The sequence below is a fragment of the Eimeria acervulina genome, genomic scaffold (genome assembly GCF_000499425.1).
Source record: "Eimeria acervulina Houghton genomic scaffold, Eah_scaff198, whole genome shotgun sequence".
NCBI classification, from domain to species: Eukaryota; Apicomplexa; class Conoidasida; order Eucoccidiorida; family Eimeriidae; genus Eimeria; species Eimeria acervulina.
The window spans coordinates 1-18,742 of record NW_013548765.1 but is presented as its reverse complement, the minus strand read 5'-3'; the positions used below and the strand labels follow the sequence as shown (position 1 = coordinate 18,742).

At 45.7% G+C, this 18,742-nt stretch overlaps 4 protein-coding genes across 4 annotated transcripts; 1 reads left to right on the top strand and 3 right to left on the bottom strand.

Annotated features, from left to right (window-relative positions):
* Nucleotides 1–234: 234 nt before the first annotated feature.
* Nucleotides 235–3,985, top strand: EAH_00024870 (hypothetical protein, conserved; the record flags this gene model as incomplete). The annotated part of the gene is made up of 6 exons (XM_013392972.1): nucleotides 235–1,289; nucleotides 1,557–1,857; nucleotides 2,106–2,384; nucleotides 2,948–3,101; nucleotides 3,299–3,592; nucleotides 3,861–3,985. 6 exons carry the CDS (start codon nucleotides 235–237, stop codon nucleotides 3,983–3,985), a joined length of 2,208 nt encoding a protein of 735 aa, XP_013248426.1.
* Nucleotides 3,986–5,387: 1,402 nt separating this feature from the next.
* EAH_00024860 (SNF7 family domain-containing protein, putative) lies at nucleotides 5,388–7,970 on the bottom strand (the record flags this gene model as incomplete). The annotated part of the gene is made up of 8 exons (XM_013392971.1): nucleotides 5,388–5,449; nucleotides 5,619–5,814; nucleotides 6,062–6,163; nucleotides 6,367–6,411; nucleotides 6,620–6,712; nucleotides 6,814–6,870; nucleotides 7,360–7,484; nucleotides 7,913–7,970. The coding sequence occupies 8 exons, from the start codon at nucleotides 7,968–7,970 to the stop codon at nucleotides 5,388–5,390; spliced, it is 738 nt and encodes a 245-aa protein (XP_013248425.1).
* Nucleotides 7,971–9,408: 1,438 nt separating this feature from the next.
* EAH_00024850 (hypothetical protein, conserved) lies at nucleotides 9,409–12,620 on the bottom strand (the record flags this gene model as incomplete). Its single annotated transcript, XM_013392970.1, has 6 exons — nucleotides 9,409–9,892; nucleotides 10,118–10,269; nucleotides 10,720–10,914; nucleotides 11,848–11,990; nucleotides 12,189–12,273; nucleotides 12,555–12,620. 6 exons carry the CDS (start codon nucleotides 12,618–12,620, stop codon nucleotides 9,409–9,411), a joined length of 1,125 nt encoding a protein of 374 aa, XP_013248424.1.
* Nucleotides 12,621–15,570: 2,950 nt separating this feature from the next.
* Nucleotides 15,571–17,330, bottom strand: EAH_00024840 (hypothetical protein, conserved; the record flags this gene model as incomplete). The annotated part of the gene is made up of 2 exons (XM_013392969.1): nucleotides 15,571–15,856; nucleotides 15,988–17,330. 2 exons carry the CDS (start codon nucleotides 17,328–17,330, stop codon nucleotides 15,571–15,573), a joined length of 1,629 nt encoding a protein of 542 aa, XP_013248423.1.
* Nucleotides 17,331–18,742: the final 1,412 nt, after the last annotated feature.

Here is an 18,742-nt window from a genome sequence, read left to right as displayed (position 1 = left end):
TTCTTTTTCTTCTTTTTGTTTCTCTTTAAATAAATCAAAACAGAGATATAACAACAAATATCTTTCAAGAAAAAGCTGCAGCAGAAACTCTACGGCGCCGACGCTGCTGCTGCTGCTGCTGCTGCTGCCGACGGCAGCAACACCATTGGAACGGGGGCGGCCTTCCCCTCCCTCCAAGCCCTAAACCCTAAACCCTAAACCCTACACCCTAAACCCTAGACAGCTTCTCTTACAATGTTAGGAGTCTCCATCGACACCCCGCAGCGGGTGCGGCCTGCAAAGCTGCAGCGGCCCAAGCAGCAGCAGCAGCAGCAGCAGCCGCAGCGCCTGCACACTAAGCAGCATCAGCATGCTCTCTTCATTCAGACCCGCAGGCAAGCTACAGCTGAGGCAGCAGCAGCAGCTGCAGCTGCAGCAGCAGCAGCAGCAGCATCAAGCGACGAGCTGTCTAGCCGGTCAAGCTCGGCAACTCTCTACATGCTCGCAAATGAAGCAGCAGCAGCAGCAGCAGCAGCAACAGCAGCAACAGCAAGAACAGTAAAGACAGGGAAACTCGTTGCAGTCACCACATACCCAGGCAGCCTAGAAGACCATTTGCTGCTGCACTCAACGGACGGCAGCAGCAGCGGCAGCAACAGCAGCAGCAACAGCAACTACGGGGCCTCCCCCCTTAGAGGAAGCAGCGAAGAAGATCTTACAAGCAACAGCAACCCCTGGATACCCCCGCAGCAGCAGCAGCAGCAGCAGCAGCAGCAACAGCAGGACGAGGAGCTCAACGGAGACCGGCGGCAATCGAGCAGCAGCAGCAGGAAGAGCTCGAAGCAGCAGCAACAAGAACAGGAGCAGCAGCAGGATACCAATCTGCAGTCTGACGAGCAACAGGAGCAGCAGCAGCAAGATGCGGAGGAGCGTCTAGCCTCAACGGATTCGCAGCAGCAGCAACAGCAGCAACAGGATGCTTCCCCAAGCAGCAGCAGCAGCAGCAGCACCAAGGGGGGTCGTCTGATAGTCCCAGAAGCTGCATGTACACCTGACGGCCGCGAGAAGCGCCTCTGGCCTTCCTTAACTCTGTCTTTGCTGCCGCATGTAGATAAGCTCGAAGAACTTAACCGTCTTGCTGCATTTGCTAACAGCGCAGCGCAGCTGCAGCGCTTTGCTGAGACTCCTATAGAACACGTTAGTGCTGCTGCTGCTGCTCTCAAGCTGCAGCAGCAGCAGCAGCAGCAGCAACGCAAGAAAGCACCCGCACATTGGACACTTGCAGACGGACTCCGAAATATATGCAATGGGTAAAGACCAATGCTGCTGCTGCTGCTGTTGTTGTTGCTACTGCTGCTGCTGTTGGTGTTGTTGTTGCTGCTGCTGCTCTTGTTTGTTGTTTGTTGTTTGTTGTTTGCTGTTGCTGTTGTTATTGCTGCTGTTGCTGCTGCAGTTGTTGTTGCTGCTGCGTTTGCTGTTTGTCTAGTTCCATGAGTACTTCATTTCCGGTTTGTGCGTATCTGCTGTTGTTGCTGTTGCTGCTGCTGCTGCTGCTGCTGCTGCTGCTGCTGCTGCAGCCTGAAGTCGCAGGAGCCGACGCCGCTGCCGCCCATTAAGCTCCCCGTCTTCCTTCCTGAGAGCCAGGAGTTGGAAGCAGCAGGAGCAGCAGCAGGAGCAGGAGGAGCAGCAGCAACAGCAGGGGAGCAGGCGACTAGCTGCAGCAGACAGAGCAGCAGAAACACCAGCTGCAGCAGCAACAGCAACAGGGCCTTAGAGGAGAGTCCCTTTGCTGAAGAGGTGTCTGTACACCTGAAATCGGGAGGCAAAGGAAACGTCGTCGGCATCAGCGCAGCCAATAACCTTATCGTGCGGCTCAAGGTAGGGTTTAGGGTTTAGGGTTTAGGGTTTACTGCTTAAGGCCTAGGGTTTAGGGTATTAGGGTTTACGGTTTTAGGGTTTAGGGTTTACTGGTTAAGGCCGATGGTCTACGGTTTTAGGGATTAGGGATTAGGGTTTAGGGGTGTGGGGTTTAGGGTTAACTGGTTAAGGCTTAGGGTTTAGGGTTTTAGGGTTTAGGGTTTTAGGGTTTTAGGGTTTAGGGTCTAGGGTTTTAGGTTTTGCTGCAGGGTGGGGCGCACGTGGAGGTGCAGCCATCGGAGTGCCGCTTCATCGTGGGGGGCGTCCCAGTGCCCCAGCTGCAGCAGCAGCAGCAGCAGCAGCTACAGCAGCAGCAGCAGCAGAAGCAGCCACAGCAACTCCAGCAGCAGCAGCAGCAACAACAACAGCCAGGGTTTAAGCTGCCACCCCACATGAAGGGAGTGGAGACGATCCCAAGCGTCTCAGAGTTGTTGCAGAAGGCAGCAGCAGAAGCAAGCAGGACCCACAACACTGTGATGCTTTCAGGTGTACGTACAGCTGGACTCTGTCTTTATCTGCTGTTGCAGCCCCCCGCTTAACCCCCTTTCCTCTCTCTGCTGCCGTTCCTGCTGCTCTTGCTGCTGCTGCTGCTGCTGCAGAAGCTCGTGTTACTGCTCTTACAAGCACGCCCTGCTCTATCTCTTGTGTATCTATGCTGCTGCTACTACTGCTGCTGCTCCTCCTGCTGCTGCTGCTACTGCTGCTGCTGCTGTTGTTGCTGCTGTTTGCTGCAGTTGGCGTCTGTAGCTAAAGTCTCTCGAGTTCAGCAGTCTGTGGCGGTGGTGCAAGTCAAAAGAAAAACGACAGAAGAAAAACAACGCAAAGAAAATATGCAGGCTGTATTTGCTGCAACAGAAGAACAGGAGACCGCAAGCAACACGACACCTGTCAGAAACCCTAAACCCTAAACCCTAAACCTTAAACCCTAATTACGGCGACTGGGCATTTGACGCATCAGCTGGGTCGCGGTTGACAGTGTGGGGCGTTTCTCTCTCGCTTTTAGGGTTTAGGGTTTAGGGTTTAGGGTTTTGTGTTTTGTTGCGTGGTTTAGGAAAGAGATATCTCCCAGGTGGGTGAAGCTGGTTTCTGCTCTGCTGCACTCTGCATGCAGCAGCAGCAGCAGCAGCAGCCTTTTAGAGCATCGAAGCCGCAAACCAACACTTACGACCTCATTAAGGCCCCAGGCATCGTCCGGCCTCTCTACGGTACTCCTAAACCCTAAACCCTAAACCCTACACCCTAAACCCTATTTTGTAGATTATAAAAGCAGAGGCATTGATAAATTGCACAAACTGCTGCAGGGAAGGGTTGTTGCTGCTGTGATTTATGCATCAGCAGGATTTAGGGTTAAGGGTTTAGGGTTTAGGGTTTAGGGTTTGTCTTGTGGTGTTTTCTGTTTCAGATATCATCTCTCCTCCCCGACCCGTGCCTCGTCCTTCCCCTCCTCTTCCTCAGCAGCAGCAGTTGTTGCAGCAACAGCAGCATTTGCTGCAGCAGCAGCAGCAGCAGAAGCTGTTGCAACCGCCGCAGCAGCAGCAGGGGCTGTTATACCCTGGAAATTTTGCTGCACTTGGGGGTCCGGGTGTAGCAGCAGCAGCAGCAGCAGTAAAGGTATCAAGAGAAAGTTGGTTTGAGGGTTTGCAGCAGCAAATGAAGAGAGAAGAGCTGCAGCAATACGCAGACACTGCGCCCCCTGGTGAGAGAACAGTCAACAGCAGCATCCGCAGCAGCTGTTGCAGCAGCAGCAGCAAGTATTGCACCATGGGAAGCAGCCACCGCAGCAGCAGCAGCTGCTGGTGCTGCAAGTTACAGAACCTGCACATATACAGTCACCAAGTAGAGACAGAACTATAGGCGAGAGCAAACAACTATTCAACTGAGCAGCTTTATCTATCTGTTTGTTTGTTTGTTTATTATATTTCCTATAATAAATTGTTAGTATATCTTTTTTTAATTTCTTGCAGCTTTTTCTTCTGCTCCTCCTCCTGCTTTCCTTCTCCCCGGAAGTACACAGCAAGCATACACCAGACGAAAGGCCTCAGTCTTGAGGGAGGAGGCGGAGGCGCAGGCCTATGCAATGCCTCGTTAGCTAGTTAGCTAGCTATCTAACTGGCTAGCTAGCTAGCTAGCTAACCGGCTAGCTAGCTAGTTGGCTGGGTGGCTAGCTAGTTAGCTAGCTGGTTAGTTATCCCGCTAGCTAGCTAGCTAGCTGGGTATAGAAGAAGGCTGCAAAGAGGGTTTATTAGGGGCTGAAGCTGAGGGTTTTGCTGTTCTTGCAGCGTCTGTCTCCTTGCTGCAACACTCTGTCTCTTCTTCCCCTGTTGTTGTTGCTGTTGAGGCCCACAAACCCTAAACCCTAAACCCTAAACCCTTTGTGCTGCCTTGCCTCAGTCTTAACTTCTATCTCCTGCTGCTGCGGCTGTTGGCTCTGTCTGTTTCTTTTTCTTGTGTTTGTCTCCGTTTGTTTGTTTGTCTGTCTTTACTTTCTTGCATGTTATCTCTGTTGTTTTGTTTCCTGCTGCATGCCTATCTCTCTTTCTATCTATCTTTATTTGTTTGTTAGTTTGTCTTTGTTTGCATTTATTTATTTATTTATTTATTTATTTACTTGTTTTTTCTTGTTATCTCCTTTGGGTAGACAAACAAAAAGACAGACAAATTAACAAACACATAAACAACAACTGCTTTACTCTTTTTCTTCTTTTGCTTTTTCTTATTATCATTATTGGTGTTATTATTGTTATTATTATTATTATTAATATTATTATTATTATTATTGTTATTATTATTATGATTGTTATGAATATTATAATGTAGTACTGGTGGTTATTATTTGTTGTATCTGTTGTTCTTCTGTCTCTTTCCGTGTCTTGTTTATTTGTTATATTAATATTTGTAATAAATATTAATATATATTTATATTTATACTTATATTTCTTCTTTTGTTTGTCTCTTATTGTCTCTCTATTTAAAATAACATTATATAAGGGGTTAGTGCTTGCCTTTTATTATTTATTTCCCTCCTTATTTTTTATTTATTTGTCTCCCTTTGTGCTTTTTTATTATTTTCGTTTTTCCTTCTGTCTCCTTTTACCTCCCTTTGTCTCTTTTTGCTTCTTTTTATCATTGTTGCAGTGCCGCATGCACCGCTGTTTAAATCCCCTAAACCCTAAACCCTAAACCCTAAACCCTAAACCCTTCCCCTAAAGGGGAAAACCCTTATTGCTGGTGGTTGCAGCATGCAGGGTTTTTTAGGGTTTTCGTTATTTATTTGACAATCAACTCGAATTTTTATTGCAAATCTGCTGCTAATAACCTTAGTAAACCCTAAACCCTAAATCCTAAACCCTAAACCCTCGACTGCAAGGAACCCAAAATACACAAAACACAGCAAAGAAAGAGACAGTAACTCCAGTCAAGGACTTCTTAAAAGAAAAAACGACAATGGAAAACCCTAAAAAGAATGTCTTCTAAACCCTAAACCCTAAACCCTAACGTAGAAGAGACCCCAGCCGCTGCTCGAGTTGCTCAGCCATTGCCGCTTCGTCTTTTGCTGCAGTACACACGCCGCAAACCCTAAACCCTAAACCCTAAACTATAGACTTCCCCTGGGAAAGAGAAGTCAAGAAGGAGAGGGTTCAGCTCCACAGGGCTAGTTAGACAATATGTCCTAAAGTTAAGGATTTTAGGGTTTAGGGTTTAGGGTTGAGGGTTTGAGGCACATAGCCACGGGGATCTGGCTCCTGTCCGCGGGGTGCACGAAAGCTTTTGCAGCAACGATTGCTTCGGCTTCCTCCCGGCCTGCTGCTGCTGCCGCTGCTGCTGCTGCACCTGCTGCTGCTGCACCTGCTGCTGCTGCTGCTGCTGCACCTGCCCTAGTAGAGGGGCCTCTCTGGCCGACGAACACCCAACCGGTAGCTGAGCAGCACAGACAACTTAACTGTTTAGGGTTTAGGATTTAGGGTTTAGAGTTAGGGTTTAGGGTTTATAGCCTCTTCACCTAGTGCTTTTGTGGGCAAAGGGTTTCTGGGGTTTTTCATTGAATCTCCATTTATAAACCCTAAACCCTAAACATTAACCCTTTAGGTCTGACAAGCGAAAGGTTTGCCTGGCAGCAGGCCTGCCTTAGGGTTTAGGGTTTAGTGTTTAGGGTTTAGGGTTTGACTTGTCTCTCAATTTCTATGCTTGCATATTCCATAAGCTCCTGGTGGATCTCTTCTTCTGTCTCCTCTTCGTCTTCCTGCAGCGCAGCCCAAGTTCTGAATCCCTAAACCCTAAACCCTAAACCCTAAACACTAAACACTAAACCCTAAAGCCAAAGCACTTGTTAAGCAATAAGAAGTGGTAACGAGACACCGGGTTTAGGGTGTGGGTCTAACAGGTGGGGTCCATGAGTCGATGAGGGCTTATAGTTAAGCGTTTAGGGTTTAGGGCTTAGGGTTTAGGGATTAGGGTTTGGAGGGAACTGACAAAATGGGCCGTTCCATCTTCGAGGACTTCGTTCAGCATTTCATCCTGACGAGCACCACGAGACAGCAAAGCATTGGGGTTTAGGGTTTAGGGTTTAGGGTTTAGGGTTTAAGGCTTGGGGATTAGACTGCGCGTCTGACAGGTAGGGCTACGGTTCAAGAGCTAGGGTGTAGGATTCGGGTTTAGGGTTAAGGGTTTTTGTGTTTAGGGTTTAGGGTTTAGGGATTAGGGTTTGGGGTTTAGGGTTTAGTACCAGCAAGCCTAGCTTCTGCGACTCCCTGGTGAAGCCTTTGACTGCCAGCTGCATCGTTGGGAGGTCAGCGGCTTTATTAGCAAGGGAGAGGAGCTGCAGCAGCACCACAACCCCTTAACCCTCAGATATCTAGGGCCTAGGGTTGAGGGTTTAGGGTTTAGGGTTTAAGGGTAGGGAGCGGCTTCCTGTCGCACCTTGGCGCAGCCCGTGAAGTGTCTGTGTAGCTCTTGAGTCGCTTGTTGCTGCTGGACCTGCCACATCCCAAACCCTAAACCCTAAACCTTAAACCCTAAGCCCTTTTCTCCGAGCTCTGCCTTTATTCTTCTTGGTGCATGGCACCAGGAGGAAGTGCGGCGTGTCTGGAAGCTATACGCCTTGCGCAGTCTTGTTCAGCCCTTAGGTTTTAGGGTTTAGGGTTTAGAGTTTGGGGGTGAGGGTTTGCCTGGAGGTCAGCCGTTCCCAGCTGAGCTTTGCAACGCAAAATGGCGTCCTGTCTTCGTCTGAGGAGAAGCAGTTGTTTGGTTTGGAGTTTGTTAATGTGCTGCAGCCAGTTCAAACACTCCACGGGTCAGGGTTTAGGGTTTAGGGTTTAGGGTTTAGCACAAGGGTTTACGGTTTAGAGTTTGGGGCTCAGTGTTTACGATTTCAGCTGCCAAGGGTTGATTGTATGGGGATTAGGGTTGCGGCCAAGGGTTTAGGGTTTGGGATTTAGGATTTAGGGTTTAGGGTTTGGAATATACTCCGGCGACAGCTTGTGCTTTTAACTGGGCGAGGAGCTTTTGTTGTTCTGCCTCTGCCTTTTGGTGTTGCCTGTCCAGAGCTCTCAAAGAACGAGCAATATGTCTTCTTTGCTCCTTTACAGCTTCTGTATCGGCGACAGACAGAAGGGCAGAACGGGGTGTACATACAGCACAGGTTACACAAAAAAATAAAACAAGCAAACAGCAAAAAGAGGTCTAGGGTTAAGAGAGAGTTAAGGGTTAAGAGGAGGCATTCACTCCATGTTCGGAGGTATGCAAATACGAACAGCCAGATAGCAATAACAATTAAATAGACAGCAGCAGAGCAGAGAGAAAGAGGAGAAAAGACCAAAACCCTAAACCGTAAACCCTAAGCCCTCAGCCCACCACGCGAAACATAGGCATTAGTTGCTCGCATGCATGCACACACGCAAGGAGTGAACACAAAAAATAGGTGAATACAATAAACAAACATTAATTAAAGATATATAAAACCCTTTTTTCATGTATTTGCACAATCCAGCTGCTTGTACACCCCAGCTGGTCCAGTCACCTGCGAGGGTGTCGGCGGAATCGCCTCCAAATAAATTCCTTTTGATGTTTTGAAACATTTTTAATTTTTAAAAGAATAAACAATTAAACTTTCAATTCTTTTTGTTTTTTTAGAGGCTCCTGTGTGCACTCTTTTGCGGTGTGCGTGAGGCAACACCCAGGTGAAGGGGGCGGCAGACCAATGGACAGCGGACGTTTCTACAATGAAATAAGCGGTTTTGGAAAATTAAAAGGACATTTTAAATGTAAAATCAAAACCATATTTATATTTTCAGGAATAAAAACATGGATTTGTAGCGCTTGAGCCCCCTCAATTGCCGCACGGTCACCAACGCCACAGCCCCGCCTCTGTTGCAAACGTCTTCTCCTTCGTTGTTTTTCTCTCCTTCTTTCATCTCTTCGCCATCATTTATAATTTAAATGTTTGGATAACAGCGACAAGAAAGCACCTTTACGCTATCCGCTGTGTGATATATTTGCTGCAGTACTCATAGTATAACAAAAGAAATTTAAGTGATCATGAGTACTTGGTTGATTATTATTATTATTATCATTATTATTATTATTTTTAGCCATTGCTTACTATTATTAATATTATTAATCAGAAATTGTTGTTATTATTACCTACATGCAGAAGAGAAGGCTGCACGCATGCATGCGGTGACGTCTAGTTGCATCTTCATAATAGCTACGATAATTGTATAATGCACGCGCAGTTGGGGTGTATAGGGTTTAATTGTTTTGCAGGTTTGTATGGCAACAGGGGGAGGCGAGATTAAGAAGGAAGAGGAAGTTGTATAAATAGAAAGAATGATTAAGGGCCTCTTATTCCCCTTTCTTTGTCTGTTCCTTTCGGGTGTATCTCCACACCTCAGATATCTGTCGATGTAATATGCGCCGGCTTTGTCTCCGCTGTATGCACAGCTATCCATAATTTAATTCAGGAATTTATCTTGTCTCCTGTCTATTTGCATATTTGTTCATCCTCTCTCTTTCTCTCTTCAACGTGGGCCCAGCATGCAGTAGTGGCCACGTCTGCAGATATATATATATATATATATATATATATATATGTATATATATACATATATATACAACTGTATAGAGACACACGACGCCTCTGCTGTTCTTTTATCTCTCTGCGTGTCTGAGGCAAGAAGAGCTCTTGCTACTTGTTGCAGCCACTCTTCGATAAAATAAAACAAGGCAAGCGTATGCAAGCATTTTTATACATATATATGTACAAATATATATATATATATGCCTATTTGCGTGTATCCCGTTAAGTATATAGACACCAACATTCATCTGCACATACTTATAAACCAGAACTATTCTATACATATATATATATATATATGTATATATATGCATGCACAGTTACATATATCACTATATTTCTATATGCCATCTATATATATACATATATTTATCTCTATATATCTATGTATATAATTTATATTTATATATTTACATCTAAATATAAATTCGGGTCATTTAAATGGAGCCCTGGGAAGCGGATTTTTGTGGGGCGATGTGTGGGGAGATGTTGGTGAGGCTCCCTGCCCTTGTTTGGAGGAATGGCTGCTGTGCATACACCCCAACTGCAGCGCTTTTCTTATAAGCAGCACCATAGACAGAAGAGGCATCAGAGGAGGCTGCAGCTGTTGTGCTGGTGACTGTTGCTGGTGATGCTGCAGCACTACCAGGAGAAGCAGCAGCAATACCAGGACACTTTCTGATGGTGTCTTGCAGCAGCGGGCCCAGAGCAGGAGTGGTTGTCCACCTAATAACAGTGCCTTGCTTATGCTCTGGTGCTGCTGCTGCTTGTGAGTCTGCTGCTGCTGCTGCTCCTCCTGCTCCTGCAGCAGCAGACATGCCGCTGGGCACTTGCAAACAAATTCCCAAGTCGTAATATTTACCTCCGCTGCTGTTCTGCTCTACTTGCGGCGTTGCGGGCAGCAGCCGCGGCAGCACCAGCCTGCAGCACCAACGCAGCAGCACAGCAGCAAAAGGAATAAGTTAAATGCAAGCCAGATAACAACAACTACACTTCAACAGCATACCACCATGAAAGCCAAGCAAGCAGCGAGAGCAGCACGCAGCAACAGCAACTGCAGCAGCATCAAGCAGCAGCAGCAGCAGCAGCATCATCAAGCAGCAACAGCAGCAGCATCAGCAGCACGAGCAACACCAGGAGACACACCGGAAGACAACAGCAGCAGCAGCAACTGCTGCAGCAGCCACAGCCAAGCGGCGACCAGCAGCTGCCTCTACACCCCACCACGCAGCAGCCAGCAGCAAAAATGTTGCTGCTGCTGCAGCAAGAGCAGCAAGAACCACCCGAGTCCAGAAGGGCTGTAACAAGCAGACAGCAAAATAAATAAATAAATTTAATAATAAATAAATAAGTACATCAATGTGAGAGGAAACAGAAAAATATACGCATAAGTTTGCAAACATCTTCAGAAAAACAAATAAACAAATAAACAGATACGCATTGACAAAATTATATTTAAGTGGGTAAATTGATTATTTTCTTCACTCAATAAACAAATATGTTTAGGGGGCATATATATATGCATATATATATATATATATATATATAAACGTATATCTATAAATATGCATCTATGCGTATGTATATGCGGGTGTATACATACATATCTATATATGCATATATACGCATATATATTTATATTATATATATGCGTATATACGCATATATATTTATATTATATATATGCATATATATGCATATATATAATATATATATCCGCCTTGAGGGCTTGAAAAGGAGTGTCTTACAAATGGCGCTTGAGTAGGATGTGTTGACTGCGGCTGGCATTTATCTACGGAGACGAAAAGAAGAAAAAAGAAGCAAAAAGCAGCGAGACGCCAGCACCAAACAAAAGAAGAAGGGAAGCCCAAGTCTTTTAAATGGCGTTCTACTAAACGCTGAGGTTCATAGTCACCCTCTGCAGCAATTGTAATAAATGCCCCCTGAACAAAACAAATAAAATAAAAACAAATAACAATATTCATAAATATTCATAAATAATAAGTAGTAATAATAATAATAAACATCAATATATTAAAGAAATTTTATACGCATATGCTATGCTAAGTCATACAGAGAGACTACCAACGCAACAAAACAAATAAGAACCAAAACAAAGAAATCAAACAAACACAAACAAATTAAACGAGGATTAACACAAAAAACACAAATAAAAGAGAAGAACAAAATAAACATACAAAATCCACAACCGACCAACAACAACAAACGCATGCAGCTTTCTATACATCAATAAATATGCATAGAGAATATCGCAAATATAAAACATATTTTTATATCTATTATTTATATAAATGCATTATTATATATGTATACACACACGCACACACGCACATGCACATATATATATGCGCACACCTACATATATATATATATATATATATATATATACATATATTTGTATATCTACAGATATATACATACATATACAGATACATATATATATATATGCGTATATATCTAGGTTCATATATATATATATATATATATATATATATATATGTTCATCTATAGAGACTTGAGAGGCTGTAAGAGCCCAAAAATAAAGAAACAAGACAGAGAAAAGAGGGGCGTTGCGTTGGGTAGAGTTGAGGCGTATGCACGCGGATGTATCACATGCATGCATGCATGCATTGAATGTATTGCATGCATGCAGGTTTGTTTGTTACCTCGTTTGATGCTACAGCTGGTGCTGCTGCTGCAGTTGCTAGTACGGCTCTAGGAGAGCCGAAGAAGGGTTTATTGATTTGCTTTGCAATGAGGGATATATGAGAGTTTGCATTCGCCCAGAAGGAAATGCGTATGTCTCCTATTTGGGGCTTTAAAGGATTGCCTGAATAAAGAAAATTATTATATACCAAAGTTGTCTCCGAGTTCAGCTTCCTTGGAGGCCGCTCCTGCTGCTGTTTGTACACCCCGTCGTCCTGCAGCGGAAGCTGCTGCTTCGTGCGGAAATACGAAGCAAACTCTCCAGGCAAACTAAAGCCACCGGCCTTTAAACCTGAGGCAAGCTGCAGCAACAACACAGAGACAACAGCAGCAGCAGCAACAGCAACAGCAGCAGCAGGAGAAGTTTCTAGATAATGTAATTACCAATATTGGGGTTATGAAATCAAAAGTGGTTTTGTTGGATTGCTAGGGGAGACAATACCCTCTGCAGTTTAAGGCTAGAGGCTAGGGTTTAGGGTTTAGGGTTTACTTGCCTGGCGGCCGATGCCTGGTACGTGAGGGAAGAAATCGGGGTTACGCAAACCGTCAAAGAGACTCCACGCAGACCCGGGCACCTGCATGCAGAACACAACATACACCCCAAACTGCATGCATGCATACACCCAAAAGTGCATGCATACACCCCAAGTTGCATGCATGCACCCCATATTGCATGCATACAACGCGCGCATTGCATGCACAGCACAACATAAACCCCAAATTGCATGCAGTATACATTATTAATAAACCTTATCCCCTAAACCCTAGTCCCTTAGCCATAAACGATACTCCCTAATTCATCAACCGAAAACCCTAAACCCTAAACCCTAAACCCTAGAATAGTGTTTTTGCTTACGAGGTGATCGGCCCAAATAGGGTTTCTGCGTCCTAAGAAGTCTGGGAAGCTGGGGTATTGGTACATTTCCGCCTTAACTTCAAAGAAGACTCCATGGAAAGGATTTATATTTTTAGAGAAGTTGTCGGGGGGATAGAAGGTAGAGGAGTTCCGGATAGGGCACTCGAGGTGTACATACACTCCATCGTTTTGGGGGCTAGGCACGCAAGAAGCAGGCACAAGGTGTGTTAATACAGGGCTCAATCGATGTATTTCCCTCGCAAAATGCCTCTCCTTAATTACAACAAAGACACAAGACAGAAGAAGAGATCCAAGCATCAACCACAGCGTCTTCCGCTGGGTGTCTGGCTTTAAGCCTAAGCAGCTGCACACCACCATTGTTGCGTTGAGGTGTACAGACACCTCAAGAATAAGAAGAAGGTTCGATGGCCTTCTTCTGTAGGGGGTTTTGAGGCCCACGAAAAAGAGAAGAAAAGATGTATTTGTTTATTCGCTGTATGCAATGGAGCTAAAGGTCTCACTCCCACTAAACCCATGCAATGTTTCCTGTTCTCCAATTGAAATTCGGAGTATACAGCGGTAAACCCAAAGAAAATATATACTAAGGCGGCTTAATTTCCCTTCTTCTCTACACCAATTCAGCTGTATAGGCACCTCAATCCCAGGGCCATCGGCGGCGAGCCTCCCCGGGCCCTGCTGCTGTCTTTTTGATTGCCTTCTTCAGCCTTGGTTAGTTTAAAGAAGAGTTGAAAGCTTTTCAAACAATAAAATGGGTTTAAAAATGAAAAAGAAGAAAACAAAGAGAGAAAATTCGGTCGCTGTTCCCCGGCTCCTAGACCACTAGCGCACAGACGGTTTGGTTGTGTGCCCATAGATGGCTGCTGGCTGCCTCAGCGGCGTTCTGTCTGTTCTCTTTCTGCGTAATTTTCTGCATAAACTCATGGAAAACAAATAAAATATTCAAATTTGCACAAAAAAACAAACAAATGCATTAAAATTTTACTCAAAAGGCCCTCAAGCTGCACGGTAAACATACAGAAACCGCAATCGACGACAACAGCCGAGCAGCAGACAGACAGACCGCTGCCGCCGCATGCCGGTAGTGCTTCGTTTGGTATAAACGGTGCATCAATTGTTTATTGTTTTTAGTTATTTTAATTAACAATTTAATCTTTTATTTTCAAACAAATGATATGCGCAATCCGGAGCTCAATAACTCTCTTTTTTCCCCTTTAACGCTGCGCCTACATACGGCTCAGCGAAGCCGCGGCGTCTGTACTTGGTCGTTACACTTTAGCTGAAATAGCATATTTAAAAGCAAAATTAAATTGTCTTTATTAGATTTCTTCGTTTAAAAATGTAAAAAGTAACAAATAATTATAAATCTTAGAGACACGGGAGCAAGCCAGTGCCCGCAGCGGTCGGCATAGAGGTAGTAGGCCTTACGAACTCGTGCAGATAGAGTTTAAGTTTTATTGTCTTTCGCTGTTTATTTGATTATTTTATTTGTGCACATATGGAAATACCCGAGAGCTGTGTTTGTTTCATTGCATAATAACAATAATGCAGAGGTATTCCTATCCTTTGTCTTGCCCTCATATTACAAATCTTTTTCTTTCATCCTTTAGGTTTCTATAAATGAAAAGCATAGAACAGCGCCACTCTATCTGCTCGTCCTCTACGTTCTGTTTTTGTTGGTGTCTGCTCGCTTCGCTTCGTCCTCTTATTATTATTGCTTCTATTATTATTATTGTTATTATTAATAGTGTTACTGTTATTATTGGTGCTGTTTGTTTGTTAGCAGCTCGTTGTTTGTTGTTTGTTGTTTGTTGTTTTTGTTGTTGTTGTTCTTTTGGCTTGTATTTGTGCAGATGTGTCTGAAACACTTGTTTCTATTTGCATGCATTTCTTTGCTGCGTGTTGCACTTCTCCTGTTTTTCTTCTCTATATCCCCAGCGCCGTCTTCTCTCGCTGCTCCTTCTGTTCTTCTGAAGATGAAGAAGAAGACTGCCCGAGAAAAACAGAAGAAAAAGAAGATCGAGACAAAGACAAACAAAAACAGGCGTCTTGATGCCTTTTAGCCCTGAACACCAACCCGCAGTGTACATACACCCCAAGAAAGACAAACGAAAAATGCAACAAGAAAACAAAAGAATAAAACACAACGCCATCGACTGCTATAAGCAGAGCAAATAAAAACCAAATATCTGTGGACGAAAACAAAATAATAAACAACAAGTGCAGACCCAAAGAGACACGGCAACAAGCGCAGCAAAAAACACAAATGAAGTAGAATACAAAAATAAATTGTCTAAAATAAAAGCAATAAAACAGCTCGTTTCAATGCAGATGCTTGTAGTTGCAGATCGACAGAAAGAATGGCAGCAGCATTCACTACACTAGATGTGCCACAGCACCAACAATGCTCTGAACAGGAGCAGCAGCAGCAGCAGCAGTATGCAACGTAACCAATTAACAGCAGCAGCAGCACCAACAAAAGGTCGAACCCACTCACAGCAGCAGCAGCACTATCAGGAGCAGCAGCAGCAGCCAACAATAGAATCCATACACAAAAAGAACAACAATAACAGCAGCAGCAGCAGCAACAACAACAACACTAACACAGGACAAACATAATGTAATAATGAGTTATATTTCTGTCCCGACGAAGCAGCCTTAGGCTAGCAGCTTCTTCTGCTGCTAGTTAAAAAGGCAAAACTCCGTTGTTCTTTTATTTCAGTCTCTCTACGTTATTAATGCAGTTACTGGGGTGTCAATACACCCCAAACATATACACAATGCCCACCAACAACAAGGGGGCTGTTCAGCTGCTGCTGTTGCTGTTACTGCTGCTGATGCTGCAGCTGCGGCTGCTGATACTGCTAAACTCCAAACCCTAAACCCTATCCCTGGAATAGAAATCCCTAAACCCTAGACCCTAAACCCTAAACCATAAACCCTAAACCCTAGGGAGGCCGATGACAACCTTGTATGCAGCGTGCTGGTATTTGTGTCTTTAGGCTGTCATTCTGAATCCAAACGGCTGGTGCTGCCGCCGTTGCTGCCGTGAGTGTTGCTGGTTTTGATGCTGTTGCTGCTGCTGCTCTTGTCGCTGTTGCTGTTGCTGTGACGCTGTTGTTGTTGCTGCTTCCGTTGCTGTTGCTGTTGCTGTTGTTATTGCTGTTGTTGTTGGCGCTGCCGTGGCTTCTGCTGTTGCTGTTGCGGCTGCCGTTGCTGCAGTTGGTGCTGCTGCTGCGGCAGCTGCTGCATTTGCTGTTGTGTTTGTCTGGTTTACGCATCCACTGAGGAGGGGGCAGGGAGATACTTCGAAGAGGGTTTAAATGCGCTGATAGAGCTGCGGCTGCTGCCGGAGCGAGCAGCAGCTCCTGCTGCTCTCAACGCAGCAGGCTGTGAGCCATTGTGCTGTACGTACAGCTCACTGTCAAACAAACGGAATGCACGATTGCTGCCGTCCGAGAACGATGCTGTCGACCCCCTTCTGCTGCTGTTTGCTGTTGCAGAAGAACCTGGAGCAACAACAGCAGCAGCAGCAGCAGCGGGAGGGCAGCTGTTGCTATTCCTACGTTCTCCACTTGCTCTATTAAAGAAGCAAATACCCAGCACTGTTACTAGCAGCAGCAACATCCCGACGAGGACAAACCACAAGGGCCAGCTGCTGCTTGGTGCTTTTCCGTCCGCTGCTGCATTTTGCTGCTCGTCATCGTTGAGCGCTGATGCTGCTGCCTGGAAACCAAAGGCCCCACGCTGCTCATCTAGAGCAGCAGCAGTAGCAGCAGCAGCAGCAGCTGCTGCTGCTGCTGCTGTTGCAGCAATCTCCGTGCGATTCACCGGCTGCTGCTGCTTCGTCGGAGGCAAAGTGGGTATATACCCGTCATGCACTGTAGCAACACTTCTCCTAGTACGTGCTGTTGCTGAAAACGGAGAGGAAAGCCGAGAAGGTGTTGCTGCTCCTGCTGGAAAGCGTCCAGGGGTTATTGCTGCTGCTATTGCTGCTGCTGGCTTTGCTGTTGCTGCTGTTCCTGCTGCTGGCTTCGCCGCCGCTGGTTGTGGTGCTGTCGTTCTTGCTGCTGCTGGTTCTGTTCGTGAGAAGAGTAACCCAGGGAGTGGTGGTGCAGGTGGTACTGGAAGTGGTGGTGCAGGTGGTATTGGTAGAGGCGGCGCAGGTGGTATTGGTAAAGGCGGCGCAGGTGGAATTGGTAGAGGTGGCGCAGGTGGAATTGGTAGAGGTGGCGCAGGTGGTATTCGTAGTGGTGGTGCAGGTGGTATTGGAAGTGGTGGTGCAGGTGGTATTGGGAGTGGTGGTGGTGGTGGTGGTGCTGCTACTGGTGTTGCTGCTGCTAAAAAAGGCCCTGCGGCGACAGCATGCCCCCGCAGTGGAGCAGCAGCAGTTTTCCTGCCTTCTGGTGCAGTTCGTCCGCTCCTGCTCAACGTAGGAGCAGTTGGAGCAGCAGCACCAGCAGCACCAGCAGGAGCAACAGGATCAACAGCAGCAACAGCAGCAGGAGGAGGAGGCGGAGCAGCAGCAGCAGGTTTGTGTTGTACACTTTGAGGCAGCCCGCTGTCCAGTGGGTGTCTTTCTTCATGCGAAGATAGCAGCAGCTGCTGCAGCTTAAAGCGGGGGTGTATCCCCAGGGGGCCCCCAGCAAGGCGAGGGGAAGGGGCCCCAGGGGATGTCAAGACAGAATCTATGAGGTGGTGCTGCCTTTGTGCAGTTTTTTCATACCCGTGCGTCAAGAGACAGACGCCATGCAGCATGAAGAGCAGCAACAGCACAAATAGCAGCAGTAATAGCAGCAGCAGCAGCAGCACAGCACGCAAAACCACCCAACGGCTACTAGGGAGATGTAAGGAATCTCCTATGAAGAGGGGGGACCCGCCCCTCTTTAGTGTTCTCAATGCAGCCAACATGGCGCAGGGACAGCACCAAAATTGATGGTGCTAATGTCTCGTTGCTGCTGGTGATGTTGTCGCACTCTTGATGCTGCTGATGCCACTGCTGCTGTCCTGTCTCTGCTCCGGATGCTGTGGGTTTCCTGTCGCTGTTGCTGTGCTGATGCTGCAGACGTTTTGCTGCTGTTGTTGCACTTATGCTGCTGCTGGTTTTGCTGTTGATACCACTACTACAACTGCTGCCGCTTCTGCTGCTGCTGCTGCTGCTGTTACGCTGCAAGGCTTGTTCTGCTTCTCTAGAGGTGGGAGGCGTAGGAGGAGGAAGAGGAGGGTCTCGTGCCCACCGCACGCTTCAAAAGCATCTAAAATAAACACAAACTGCTAAATAATGCAATAATAAACAAACGGAAAAATGCCCATAAAACCCCTATACCCCAAAAAGAAGGAAAAGGGAAGAAACTTCAAGCAGCTTTTCGCGCTGGGGAGAGGGGGGGGTCGAGAGAGTTGGCGGCGCTGCGGTGTCTACGCAGTTGAACTTAATCTAAAAGAAAAGCATAATTTAAACGCAATAAAATAAATCAAATGCAGCTTGAAGACACAAAAATAATGCCTACAGCAAGAAGAAGCACCGAGACGGAGAAACCCCACAACGATGCTGGGGGGACCGCTGGTCTGCTGCTGCTGCTGCTGCTGCTCCTGCGGACGCAAAAAAAGCAGCAGCAGACATCGCTGCTGTTTTGCTGTTAAAAAGGATTAAATGCTTGTGAAATCAATTAAAATATATTTAAACAACTAAAATTTACCGAGTTACAGAGCAGAAAACAGGAAGAAGGGACGTCGATTTCCCTTGCACGTCGTGCTACTGGCCCACGGTCTCATTGCTTGTCTCACTAAAGTAAACATGTTTATATTTCTTTTAAAAGCAGACATTTCACTATTTAAAATCATAAAAATAAATAAACATCATGTAAAAGCAAACATTTTATCATTCTGCTGCTGCCCATACAGGGGGCCTTCACTGCCAGCCCGTTCTCTAAAAACTTTATTTCCTGAGCATTTTATTCCTCCAACTCCCACTGCAGAGTATTCACTACATACTATACAAGTACACTTCTATCTTAGATGGCTTGCATATATATATACATAAATATCTATATAAGTAGATATGCATATGCACACACACAGTATATATTCTATATATACATACATACATACATACATATATATATATATATATATATATATATATATACATGCCCATGTGTAGGTATACATAT